This window comes from Xenopus tropicalis, chromosome 7 (genome assembly GCF_000004195.4).
Source record: "Xenopus tropicalis strain Nigerian chromosome 7, UCB_Xtro_10.0, whole genome shotgun sequence".
NCBI classification, from domain to species: domain Eukaryota; kingdom Metazoa; phylum Chordata; class Amphibia; order Anura; family Pipidae; genus Xenopus; species Xenopus tropicalis.
Window position 1 is genome coordinate 9,553,909 of NC_030683.2, and position 13,871 is coordinate 9,567,779.

The 13,871-nt window shown below is 49.3% G+C and overlaps 1 protein-coding gene and 1 non-coding gene across 7 annotated transcripts in view; both read right to left on the minus strand.

The window, feature by feature from the left end:
* Positions 1 to 6,446: 6,446 nt before the first annotated feature.
* Positions 6,447 to 13,871, minus strand: part of cdca3 (cell division cycle associated 3) — a 31,548-nt gene continuing 24,123 nt past the window's right edge. Inside the window, exons 1-6 of one of the 6 annotated variants that reach the window (XM_031905624.1) lie at positions 11,449 to 11,473; positions 9,250 to 9,401; positions 8,879 to 9,029; positions 7,961 to 8,371; positions 7,548 to 7,666; positions 6,447 to 6,901 (exon numbers count right to left, since the gene is read on the minus strand). In XM_031905624.1, coding sequence (XP_031761484.1) covers positions 6,779 to 6,901; positions 7,548 to 7,666; positions 7,961 to 8,371; positions 8,879 to 9,029; positions 9,250 to 9,401; positions 11,449 to 11,458 — 966 coding nt within the window. In that variant the 5' untranslated portion in view covers positions 11,459 to 11,473 and the 3' untranslated portion in view covers positions 6,447 to 6,778. Of the gene's footprint in view, positions 6,902 to 7,547; positions 7,667 to 7,960; positions 8,372 to 8,878; positions 9,030 to 9,249; positions 9,402 to 10,968; positions 11,311 to 11,448; positions 11,474 to 13,871 lie in introns of those variants that run through there. The other 5 variants (XM_031905629.1, XM_031905627.1, XM_004915780.3 and 2 more) reach the window with 5 other exon arrangements.
* LOC116412488 lies at positions 11,548 to 11,604 on the minus strand. Its single transcript, XR_004223736.1, has one exon. It is a non-coding gene; the product is annotated as a U7 small nuclear RNA (small nuclear RNA).

Here is a 13,871-nt window from a genome sequence, read left to right on the forward strand (position 1 = left end):
CGAAACCGCGCAGGCGCACTAGGCGCAGCGAGCACTGGGCATGCGCGGCTGGTTAGGGCTTTACTGCGTCAGCAAGCGCTTTGTACTGGGACTGGCCAGTGTGGTGTAATGTGTGGGGAAAGGGCATGGCATCCCTGAGAGAAAGGCGCCACTCTTAGCTGAACACACACATCCAGTGACAGGAATGCCACGCAGGGGCCATGTTGTGTATTGGCAGTAGGGTTGCGTAAGATTAGTGGGTGGCTTGTGAGAAATAAATAAAGCGGTGCGCTGGATTTATATACATGGTGGTGCCTTATCTTCACATATTTGTAACCTACACATTATATATATAAATAAATAAATGTAAATGTGTAAAGAACATACACCCTGTACTCCCAGCAGTGATCCCCACCCAAACCCCTGTGTCATACATATAAACTGAATTTTGTATAGATTTTATAAACCTCAGTTTGTGTGTATGACACAGGTTTGTGTGAGAGATCACTGCTGGGGCTGAGTACAGGGTGTATGTTCGTCACACATTTACATTTATTTATATATATATATATAATGTGTAGGTTACAAATATGAGAAGATAAGACACCACCATGTATATAAATTCATCGCACCGCCTCATTTTTTTTTCTCACAAGTCACCCACTTATCTTATACAATACTGATGCCATTACACAACATGGCCCCTACGTAGTATTTCCATTACTGGATTTATGTGTTCTGTTAGGTAATATGTATCAGAAATGCTTAAGTATGCATATCCACCCCCATATCCACCCTGGAAGGTCAGGTCTGAGATTCAAAATAGCCCCTTGCATTTCAAGTACACAGAGGCCCAAATGCCCCCCCAGCCCAATAGTGTCTATGCAGTGGTTCTCAGCCTCCCTAATGCCGCGACCCTTTACTACAGTTCCTCATGTTGTGGTGACCCCCAACCATAAAATTATTCCTAAGACCATTGGAAATATGTGTTTTCTGATGGTCTTAGGCGACCCCTGTGACAGGGCCGTTCCACCCCCAAAGGGGTCCCGACCCACAGGCTGAGAACCGCTGGTCTGTGGCACCTTACAGCAGCCCCTCTGGCATCCCAAATACATGGGAGCACAAACAGCCCCAGCCCATTAAAGAGTGACTGTCTGTGGCACCTTACAGCCCCCCTGGCATTCCCAGTACCCAGAGGCACAAACAGCCCCCCAGCCCAATAAATAGTGACTGTCTGTGGCACCTTACAGCCCCCTGGCATTCCCAGTACCCAGAGGCACAAACAGCCCCCCCCCCCCAGCCCAATAAATAGTGACTGTCTGTGGCACCTTACAGCCCCCCTGGCATTCCCAGTACCCAGAGGCACAAACAGACCCCCCCCCCCAGCCCAATAAATAGTGACTGTCTGTGGCACCTTACAGCCCCCTGGCATTCCCAGTACCCAGAGGCACAAACAGCCCCCCCACAGCCCAATAAATAGTGACTGTCTGTGGCACCTTACAGCCCCCCTGGCATTCCCAGTACCCAGAGGCACAAACAGACCCCCCCCCCAGCCCAATAAATAGTGACTGTCTGTGGCACCTTACAGCCCCCCTGGCATTCCCAGTACCCAGAGGCACAAACAGCCCCCCCCCCCCAGCCCAATAAATAGTGACTGTCTGTGGCACCTTACAGCCCCCCTGGCATTCCCAGTACCCAGAGGCACAAACAGCACCCCCCAGCCCAATAAATAGTGACTGTCTGTGGCACCTTACAGCCCCCCTGGCATTCCCAGTACCCAGAGGCACAAACAGCCCCCCCCAGCCCAATAAATAGTGACTGTGGCACCTTACAGCCCCCCTGGCATTCCCAGTACCCAGAGGCACAAACAGCCCCCCCAGCCCAATAAATAGTGACTGTCTGTGGCACCTTACAGCCCCCTGGCATTCCCAGTACCCAGAGGAACAAACAGCCCCCCCAGCCCAATAAATAGTGACTGTCTGTGGCACCTTACAGCCCCCTTGGCATTCCCAGTACCCAGAGGCACAAACAGCCCCCCAGCCCAATAAATAGTGACTGTCTGTGGCACCTTACAGCCCCCCTGGCATTCCCAGTACCCAGAGGCACAAACAGCCCCCCAGCCCAATAAATAGTGAGTGTCTGTGGCACCTTACAGCCCCCCTGGCATTCCCAGTACCCAGAGGCACAAACAGCCCCCCCAGCCCAATAAATAGTGACTGTCTGTGGCACCTTACAGCCCCCCTGGCATTCCCAGTACCCAGAGGCACAAACAGCCCAATAAATAGTGACTGTCTGTGGCACCTTACAGCCCCCCTGGCATTCCCAGTACCCAGAGGCACAAACAGCCCCCCCAGCCCAATAAATAGTGACTGTCTGTGGCACCTTACAGCCCCCCTGGCATTCCCAGTACCCAGAGGCACAAACAGCCCCCCCCCCCCAGCCCAATAAATAGTGACTGTCTGTGGCACCTTACAGCCCCCCTGGCATTCCCAGTACCCAGAGGCACAAACAGCCCCCCCAGCCCAATTAATAGTGACTGTCTGTGGCACCTTACAGCCCCCCTGGCATTCCCAGTACCCACAGACTGCTAGTTTGGCCCCCTGGAAAGCAACAGCAGGCCCGGTCTGTAGGTTCTGGCAAATGCCAGATGACAGATGCTACAGACAGTGAGTGATTACAATCACTAGGGGGTGCCTAACATTACATCTCAGTTTTATCAGAAATAGGAGCAGATTTATCAAAATGTGAGTTTTGTGAAAACCCGAATGTAATAAATTCACCATGAAGTTTTTTTTATTCAAATAAGTTTTCCCTAATTAATAAATAAGCGAGCATTCGATATGCAAATTCATTCCATTTAGAAAAACAAACTAAAATTCACAAACTCGAAAAATTCATCAATAAGCCCAATAAAAACTCCCCACGTTCTTTTCATTTCGATGGGATTAATCAAAGCGTATTTATCAAATTGTCAACTCTAACTTTCACCCATTGATAAATACACTGCTAAAAATCCCATAGGAATGAATAGAGAGTGGGTGAGTTTTTACCTATTACTCACATTTTGATAAATCTGCCCTTAAAATAGGCAAATTTCCACTTAATAAATGGAAATTAATTACCAGAAGTAACTTTTTGCTGCTTCTGGTAAAGTTCTGCCCGAGACAAGACCCTCTTCAAGAGACTGTAGAAAAACAATAGGTTAGCTGAAAGCAGTTCTAATTTGCAGCGCTGGCTCCTTCTGAAAGCTCAGACTCAGGCACACTTTACTGCTGCGCTGCAAGTTGGAGTGATATCCCCCCTCCCCCCAGCAGCCGATCAGCAGAACAATGGGAAGGGAGCAAGATAGCAGCTCCCAGTAGGTATCAGAATAGCACTCAATAGTAAGAAATCCAAGTCCGGCTTGGGACTCCTCCAGTTACATGGGAGTAGGAGAAACAATAGGTTAGCTGAAAGCAGTTCTAATGTGTAGCGCTGGCTGAAAGCTCAGACTCAGGCACAATGCACTGAGATGGCGCCTACACACCAATATTACAGCTACAAATACATTTGTTGGTACAAGAATAAAAGGTTAAATGGCAGAGGGAATTATTTGTTGTGTAACAGTGTCATTTAGAGATAAAATGTACCCCATAGTTAAAGAACTTTATTAGGCTCAATTAGTAACACAGAAATTGAAGCCCCCTGGGAAGCTGCAATTCTACTAAAGGGGTAAAACCATTTGTCTTGATTCGTCACAAGAGCTTCAACCACATATTTCTGGAAAAATTCTCTTTTGATTTAATAGTTTGTGTGGAACCAACTGAGAGGGACATTCTAATGGTCTTTAATTAGCTAGTGTTTTCCTATTTTTGTTAAGGAAGAGGCAGAATGAACAAGACAAGGAATCTTTATTCAGTTAAATGGCACCAAAACTAATGGACAATTCCTATGACAGATCGGTGGACTGGTGGCCCTGCACCCCCTCAATCCGACCCTGTCTCCCTCAATGGATTAAATAAGGATAGGGTAACGATTGAATAAGATGCACCGTCACTTTAAATATATGAAAGATTGGCATAGTTTATTCATATCAATTCATATTATCCAGAAAGCTCAGAATTACGGAAAGCCAGTCTCCCATAGACTCCATTTTAATCAAATAACATAACATTTTAAAACTGATTACCTTTTTCTCTGTAGTAACAAAACAGTACCTGTACTTGATCCCAACTAAGATATAATTACCCCTTATTGGGGGCAGAACAGCCCTATTGGGTTTATTTAATGGTTAAATGATTCCCTTTTCTCTGTAATAATAAAACAGTACCTGTACTTGATCCCAACTAAGATATAATTACCCCTTATTGGGGGCAGAACAGCCCTATTGGGTTTATTTAATGGTTAAATGATTCCCTTTTCTCTGTAATAATAAAACAGTACCTATACTTGATCCCAACTAAGATATAATTACCCCTTATTGGGGGCAGAACAGCCCTATTGGGTTTATTTAATCGTTAAATGACTCCCTTTTCTCTGTAATAATAAAACAGTACCTGTACTTAATCCCAACTAAGATATAATTACCCCTTATTGGGGTAGAACAGCCCTATTGGGTTTATTTAATGGTTAATGATTCCCTTTTCTCTGTAATAATAAACAGTACCTGTACTTGATCCCAACTAAGATATAATTACCCCTTATTGGGGGCAGAACAGCCCTATTGGGTTTATTTAATGGTTAAATGATTCCCTTTTCTCTGTAATAATAAGACAGTACCTGTACTTGATCCCAACTAAGATATAATTACCCCTTATTGGGGCAGAACAGCCTTATTGGGTTTATTTAATGGTTAAATTATTCCCTTTTCTCTGTAATAATAAAACAGTACCTGTACTTGATCCCAACTATGATATAATTACCCCTTATTGGGGGCAGAACAGCCCTATTGGGTTTATTTAATGGTTAAATGATTCCCCTTTCTCTGTAATAATAAAACAGTACCTGTACTTGATCCCAACTAAGATATAATTACCCCTTATTGGAGGCAGAACAGCCCTTTGGGTTTATTTAATGGTTAAATGATTCCCTTTTCTCTGTAATAATAAAACAGTACCTGTACTTGATCCCAACTAAGATATAATTACCCCTTATTGAATACAAAACAATCCTATGGGGTTTAATTAATATTTTATTGATTTTTTAGTAGACTTAAGGTATGGAGATCCAAATTATGGTCCCGAGCATTCTGGATAATGGGTCCTATACCTGTATTTTGGTATTGCTGTTAACAGGGCAGAACACCAACTCTACGCTAGCGGCAGTGGGACATAGGGAGATTTGTAGCCTGCGGTTAAATCTCTGCTGCCATGGGTGACAAATCTCCCATGAATGCCTTCCCACCAGTGATAAGGTGAATCGCCCATGGCAAAACACACACAGCGGTTCGATTCCCAAAGTCGCCCAATGGTTCCTGCGCAGGAAACTTAGGGGGACTTTGGAAAACGAAGTGCAGTGATGCCTTGCCACCAGCGATTCACTTTATTGGAGATGGGAAGGAATTCAAGGGATATTTGTCACCCGTGATAGCAGAGGTAACAGGGTCCCCTAAAACCTCTGTATGCTTCTTTGGATTTTAAAAGCACCCCTGCTATATGGGGTACAAACACATATTTTAGTGAACTGTATATCACTGTCTTTATGCAATTTATATACTTTATTATGTCTCAGCAAGCCTTAGGAAGGAAATGACGGAATAGACTGTAGGTCAGTAGGACTGTAGACTGTAGGTCAGTACCTGCAAAATGCATAAGACAAAAGACTATAGAACTCACCCATTGTAGCGATCCAATTTTGCTACTGTGCTTCTCGAAATTCGTCCAAAAATCCGGTCTAGGGCTCAAAGAACTATCGGAGCTGAGACATAGAAGAGTACACACAGTACAAAAGAAAAAACGTTTATCTCATCTGCCCGAGTGTGGACAAGTGGGAGGGCAAATGGTTGTAAAATATCTTCTGCTGTCATGAGTTTCTAGGCATTAAATATATGGTGGAAGAGTATTTGTGACTAAAACTGCAGAGCAAAGACTTCTAGAATCTAGATCTAACAGATAAAAACAGAAAAATGATCAGTGCACAATCTCTGAAACCATCTATTAAAAATACATAGCGTGTCCATTATTTATTGGCTTGGTGCTGCCGCTATCACTGGAAGGTTGTACCTGCCTTCCTGCAGCTCATATAATCTTCCCACCCAGAAGGTGGGCAAAATTGGGCTGATAATCAGGTTACATAGGGGCCCCATCAGGATCACGTTGGCCTGTGTATGACCAGCTTAACTCTCCTAAAATACAGAGCTGAAAGTGAGATGTGGAAGTACATTAGATACTACAACTATTCTGTGCTATTGATCTGCCCATAATTACTATCAATCAAATCTCCTGCACCCCTCCCCCGTGCAACATGAGCCTTAATGAATGAAAATCTGGTAATGACAAACAAGTAAAATTCTATTTATTAATGTCACATAGAGAGAACTGCACAGATACAAACACACAGAATATTTACACAAATTGTGTAAGAATTTACAGATGTAACTTCTTTACACCCAGGAGAGGGGCCACAGCAGCAAGTCCTTAATAATGGCCAAGTAACGGCACCGTTTCATCAGAAATATAGGGTTTGTCACAAGGATTCCCTTGCCTTTAGTAAGCAGGGATAATAGTGAGCTCAGCGCACTCCTCTGTACAGCTGCCTGTCTCCTTATACACATAAGCAGCTGGAATTAATAAGTAGCAGATTATTTCCGCTTTAGAATCACTCAGCTGGTGCTGTGCCCATACTCAGCGTTCTCTTTGTTGAGCGATGACTCCCAGTTACCGTGTGAGATTTTAAGCGCTCGATGGGGCAGCGCAGGCTCCGTCTGGTAGGACAACTTCTTACCCTGTGAGGGGAAGAGAGAAAATGATTCATGAGCTTTTGGAATAATGAGTGAAACTGTAGGATAATGTGCGCCGGTTATCCTTATTGGTGGCAGAAGAAATTATAAATTCCACAGAAAACGGAAGAAAGACTCAAAACTGGTTAGATAATATCTGCAATATAATAATAATAATAATAGCTGTACTTTTCTTTTTTAAGATTTCTCAAGGGAAATGAGGGGTCCAGGCCTCTCATTAAGTTTCAATAAACAAACTATAAAGTTTAGTGTTAGTTTGCCTCGACATGAGAAGATTGTGGAGCTGAAGGACACATTTCTGTATAATATATATGCACAGTATCCATTTCCCATGTTACTATACTGCACTTTGGAGAGGTTCTGGACAATCAAGGAGGGTTCCCAGTAAAAATGGCAGTGCTCAGATGAAAAGCACCCCAGGCCAGGGCACTTTTTACCAAATAGGAAAGCTGGCAAAATGTAATCAATGTAAAAAAAACACCCAGTTCTGAATCATCCTGAGAATCAACTTTGTTGCGACAATGTCAGTGCTTAGTTGGCTCTAAGCCGGGTGCCGGAAAGGCTGTGCATGATGCCCATTGTGGCCGTTGGAGCAAATTGAAGCTCAGGATCAATAAAAGCTGCCACTTACCTGTCTGTGTTGCGCAGTAGTGTTGGGCGAGTTATCCTCTTGTAGGATCCGGAGAGGAGATCGGCCAGATGACGAGGACAGCAAAGATTTTCTTGGTCGCTGACGGACATTCTTTACACCTAGTGACAAACATATTTGGGCTCAGTTCTGGTACTATTAGCGCAAAGCGTGAGTGCCCTGTATATACCGCTCTCGCCTTCTGTAGTGCCCAGTCCTTGCTGTGCTACAGAATGCACTTTCCCACTGTGCCAGCACTGAATCATTTTACAGACTGTGGCGTTCTCTCATACTCTGAAATTAAGCCGCGCACACGCAGAGTATACACACAAATCTGAACATTTTGCCCTGGTTCCAACAACTTTGTTAAAGGGGACCTAAAAGCTAAAAAAAAAATTTTAACCAGCTGTGCTCACCCGATGAACGTGGAGATTTTCCTCGTATCCTCTGCTGTTGTCCAGAACCCTGTATAGGTTCAGTGGATACCACAGCTTGGGCCACCGGAATGGATTCCTGATCATTCACAGTCTCTGCCTTCTCAGCTATCAGACTCTCCTCCTGATCATTTGGAGTCACCACCTTTTCTACTTCTGAGACCACCTCTTGAGCATTCTGAGTTTCTGCCATTTCTGCCACTGGATCCACTTCTTCACCATTCACATTCTTCTCCCCCACACATGCCTCCTGACTCATTTGGGACTCCTGTCCTACTTGCCTCTCAAGATAAGCAGCTTCATGACCAGTGGGGCTCAACGGGCCGCCTTCAGCCACAGAATCCTCTGCCACAAACACTTCACTTAACTGCTTTGCCAGGTTGTTCAGAACAGCTGGGAGACACAATAGTAAGACCCAAGGTAAATGCCTTCATCTAATCAGTTACACACAGAATACATTCATTTTCCTGTGTTCAAATGCATGCCCAGCTCACCCCCACACTGCCAGGGTCCCATTAAGAAAGTGACAGAGCCAAAAGCTACATAAGACACATATATAAGATCCCCCATAATTTGGGCACTGAAATAAAAGTAAACAAGTAAGTATAAATGAAAAAAATAAATAAAAAGAAGTGACATATGATCTAGATCAGGTATTTTCTTCAACATGATTGGCTGTTTGAGAACCAACTCATGAGCAGCTTATAGCAACCAACAATGGGAGCTGTCTGTCCGTAGGTTACATGGCAAGTGTAAATTCCTGAGCTCTCCCAGTCAGCATTAAGGGAAAGAAGCAGCTAGAGAAGCCATGGGCAACGGGAAACCCATCGGATATTGCCAAGGTGCAACTTTCAGCAATCCCTGATGGTGTCCTGCTGTTGAAGGAAGGCTGTCACTTACCATGCATGGGGGGTCTGAGGGGGGTGCGTGTGATACCATTGGTTGGGGAACGAGGGTCTGAGATCTCTGGAGTATCAAGAATCTCCTCCTCAAATATCTCCTCCTCCTCCTCGTGAGCAGTCTGAGGGGTGTTCCGGGGAGACTCCCCCACCTGCAAAAGGAACATTGCGGAGGATCTTCTATTGATATTTCTGATAATCAGGTACAAGAAGGAGCAGAATCCTGTGAGCAAGAAATAAATGCCCCCTCAGAGCTGGTAGTCACTAACCCCCCCCCCCCCCCCGATCTTTGTGAGGCCACACAGTGCTGTAGTTCTATGCAGTGGGGAAGAAATAAAGCGAGTGAATAGCGCTTGAAGCCATCATACTCACCTCAATAGGAGTCCTGGGAATCCCGCTGGTTGGGGAGCGGGGATCATTCACACGAGACAGCAGGTGATTACGCAGAGGACGGGAAGGGGTTACCTGGGCTTTGGACTCTGAGGCTCCCATAGCGACAAGTGGGGGGTGTACGGTCTCCAAAGCTGCAGAGACAGATGATAAAACTCACTCACAGTCCTGGGGGGCAGGGAAGTGACTCCCCACAAACAGGAACCTTCTGTGTGTACAATTATCCAGTCAGGCCCTTACCCCCCACCCAAAAGCCCCTCTGCCACAGTGGGCACTTACCCCCCACCCAAAAGCCCCTCTGCCACAGTGGGCACTTACCCCCACCCAAAGCCCTCTGCCACAGTGGGCACTTACCCCCCACCCAAAAGCCCCTCTGCCACAGTGGGCACTTACCCCCCACCCAAAAGCCCCTCTGCCACAGTGGGCACTTACCCCCCACCCAAAGCCCCTCTGCCACATTGGGCACTTACCCCCCACCCAAAAGCCCCTCTGCCACAGTGGGCACTTACCCCCCCACCCAAAAGCCCCTCTGCCACAGTGGGCACTACCCCCCACCCAAAAAGCCCCTCTGCCACAGTGGGCACTTACCCCCCACCCAAAAGCCCCTCTGCCACAGTGGGCACTTACCCCCCACCCAAAAGCCCCTCTGCCACAGTGGGCACTTACCCCCCACCCAAAAGCCCCTCTGGCCACAGTGGGCACTTACCCCCCACCCAAAAGCCCCTCTGCCACAGTGGGCACTTACCCCCACCCAAAAGCCCCTCTGCCACAGTGGGCACTTACCCCCACCAAAAGCCCCTCTGCCACAGTGGGCACTTACCCCCCACCCAAAAGCCCCTCTGCCACAGTGGGCACTACCCCCCACCCAAAAGCCCTCTGCCACATTGGGCACTTACCCCCCCCACCCAAAAGCCCCTCTGCCACAGTGGGCACTTCCCCCCACCCAAAAGCCCCTCTGCACATTGGGCACTTACCCCCCCCACCCAAAAGCCCCTCTGCCACAGTGGGCACTTACCCCCACCCAAAGCCCCTCTGCCACATTGGGCACTTACCCCCCCCACCCAAAAGCCCCTCTGCCACAGTGGGCACTTACCCCCCACCCAAAAGCCCCTCTGCCACAGTGGGCACTTACCCCCCACCCCAAAAGCCCCTCTGCCACAGTGGGCACTTACCCCCCACCCAAAAGCCCTCTGCCACAGTGGGCACTCCCCCCACCCAAAAGCCCCTCTGCCACATTGGGCACTTACCCCCCCACCCAAAAGCCCCTCTGCCACAGTGGGCACTCCCCCCACCCAAAAGCCCCTCTGCCACATTGGGCACTTACCCCCCCACCCAAAAGCCCCTCTGCCACAGTGGGCACTTACCCCCACCCAAAAGCCCTCTGCCACATTGGGCACTTACCCCCCCCACCCAAAAGCCCCTCTGCCACAGTGGGCACTTACCCCCCACCCAAAAGCCCCTCTGCCACATATCAACCATCCCAAATCTGCACTGCACAGTGGGCACTTACTCCCTCAGGTGGCCCCTCCCTCAGTGCCCACAGCAGGACCCTAACCCCACTGCTCTCTCAGCTACCACTCACCCAGCATGGGCACCCATAATTCCCCCACCCCGCCTAATAAGGCGCACAGAGCCCACTCCCAGGCCTCACCCTGGGCACATAACCCTTGTCCCTCCACAGCACAACCGGCACTTACTCACCCCGCTTCCCCTGGCAAGTACCGCACCACGGACAGGAATTTGCCTCCCACTCCCCCCGGACAGCACTGACCCCAGAAATATAACAGGGCCCCGCAGCGGTAGAGAAGGAGCTGTAAGAAACTTCCGGCACCCCAACCCCCAATTGCTCAGTGACCTCCCCGCTCAGTCTCACCGATCGTTCCCTTCTGCACAATAAAAAGCGACTCGCACTGCGCAACATTCAAACCTGCCGCCTCCTCCAATCCAAAGGTGCGCTCTCACTGATTGGTGGTTGAACGTAGGCCCCGCCTCGAAACCATAACGCGCAGGCGCACCCTGACAAGCACACACAATGCGCTTGATTGGTTCATTCTGTTCGTATCGCCCGCCCCCAACCCGTCTGTAATAGCTACAAGCAGCGCCTCAGCTTGCTATTAATCCGTACAGATATCGCTGCTGCCAACGGCATGTGTGTACGGATTGGCTCAACCAGAAACGCACCTACACTCATGTCATTGTTTAAATCAAAGCTCCAGCGCTAATATTCAGATATTCAGTAATTAATACTATCCGCACATATATTCTGCTTTTATACAATACAGCGGCTCCTTCAGAGAAAGAACCTTCTAGACAAATAGTAAAAGAGCTGTAACACTTAAAGGCTGAGTGCTAGTCAGTTGCCCCACTTGATCACTCCCCTCATTGCGCATAGGGGGAGGCAGTTATGTCATTGGTTCTAAACCCGAAATATGGATTCCTTCCTAAACTATTTTGTAAAAAATCCAATATCCGAGCTACGCTTCCGCCATATATCCGCTTTATATTGCCCGATAAGCGCCTTATGCAAACACAGTATTCTGATTGGCTGATTCTTCTGACTAATGTATTAGACCCCGCCCTCACTTAGCCCTCATGCCGAGCAGCAGGGAGATAAACTGGGTTCTGGTGCTTCTATAGGAACAGCCCGGGCAGTGTGTATTAGTTCCTGTCTGATCTGCCCCTCCCTATAGAGACTGATCAAGTCTGAAACAAATAGCGGCCTGGGAGAGGGAAGGCTCAGGGAGTCTGTGGGAATATTGCCCCTCTGTCTTCCTACAGTATTACCCCCCCATTCCTGTCTGCACCCTGGCCCCTCTGTCTTCCTACAGTATTACCCCCCCATTCCTGTCTGCACCCTGGCCCCTCTGTCTTCCTACAGTATTACCCCCCCATTCCTGTCTGCACCCTGGCCCCTCTGTCTTCCTACAGTATTACCCCCCCATTCCTGTCTGCACCCTGGCCCCTCTGTCTTCCTACAGATTACCCCCCCCCCTGGCCCCTTCCTAATTCCCCCCCATTCCTGTCTGCACCCTGGCCCCTCTGTCCTTCCCTACAGTATTACCCCCCCCATTCCTGTTCTGCACCCTGGGCCCCTCTGTCTTCCTACAGTATTACCCCCCCCCCCCCATTCCTGTCTGCACCCTGGCCCCCTCTTGTCCTTCTACATGTATTACCCCCCCCCCCATTCCTGCCTGCTACCCTGGCCCCTCTGTCTTCCTACAGTATTACCCTCCCCCCCATTCCTGTCCCTGCAACCCTGGCCCCTCTGTCCTCGCTACAGTATTACCCCCCCCCCATTCCTGTCTGCACCCTGGCCCCTCTGTCTTCCTACAGTAATTACCCCCCATTCCTGTCTGCACCCTGGCCCCTCTGTCTTCCTACAAGTATTCACCCCCCCCCCCCCCATTCCTGTCTGCACCCTGGGCCCCTCTGTCCTCCTTACAGTATTACCCCCCCCCCATTCCTGTCTGCACCCTGGCCCCCTCTGTCTTCCTCAGTATTACCCCCCCCCATTCCTGTCCTGCACCCTGGCCCCTCTGTCTTCCTACAGTATTACCGCCCCCCATTCCTGTCTGCACCCTGGCCCTCTGTCTTCCTACAGTATTACCCCCCCCCATTCCTGTCTGCACCCTGGCCCCTCTGTCTTCCTACAGTATTACCCCCCCCCATTCCTGTCTGCCACCCTGGCCCCTCTGTCTTCCTACAGTATTACCCCCCCCCCCATTCCTGTCCTGCACCCTGGCCCCTCTGTCCTCCTACACAGTATTACCCCCCATTCCTGTCTGGCCCCTGGCCCCTTTCCCCCCCCTCCCCCCCCTGTCTTCCTTACCAGTATTACCCTGCCCCCCCATTCCTGTCTGCACCCTGGCCCCTCTGTCTTCCTACAGTATTACCCCCCCCCCCATTCCTGTCGGCACCCTGGCCCCTCTGTCTTCCTACAGTATTACCCCCCCCATTCCTGTCTGCACCCTGGCCCCTCTGTCTTCCTACAGTATTACCCCCCCCATTCCTGTCTGCACCCTGGCCCTCTGTCTTTCCTACAGTATTACCCCCCCCCCCATTCCTGTCTGCACCTGGCCCCTCTGTCTTCCTACAGTATTACCCCCCCCCCCCATTCCTGTCTGCACCCTGCCCCTCTGTCTTCCTACAGTATTACCCCCCCCCCCATTCCTGTCTGCACCCTGCCCCCTCTGTCTCCTACAGTATTACCCCCCCCCATTCCTGTCTGCACCCTGGCCCCTCTGTCTTCGTACAGTATTACCCCCCCCCCATTCCTGTACTGCACCCTGGCCCCCTCTGTCTTCCTACAGTATTACCCCCCCCCATTCCTGTTCTGCACCCTGGCCCCTCTGTCTTCCTACAGTATTACCCCCCCCCATTCCTGTCTGCACCCTGGCCCCTCTGTCTTCCTACAGTATTACCCCCCCCATTCCTGTCTGCACCCTGGCCCCTCTGTCTTCCTACAGTATTACCCCCCCATTCTGTCTGCACCCTGGCCCCTCTGTCTTCCTACAGTATTACCCCCCCCCCCCATTCCTGTCTGCACCTGGCCCCTCTGTCTTCCTACAGTATTACCCACCCCCCCATTCCTGTCTGCACCTGGC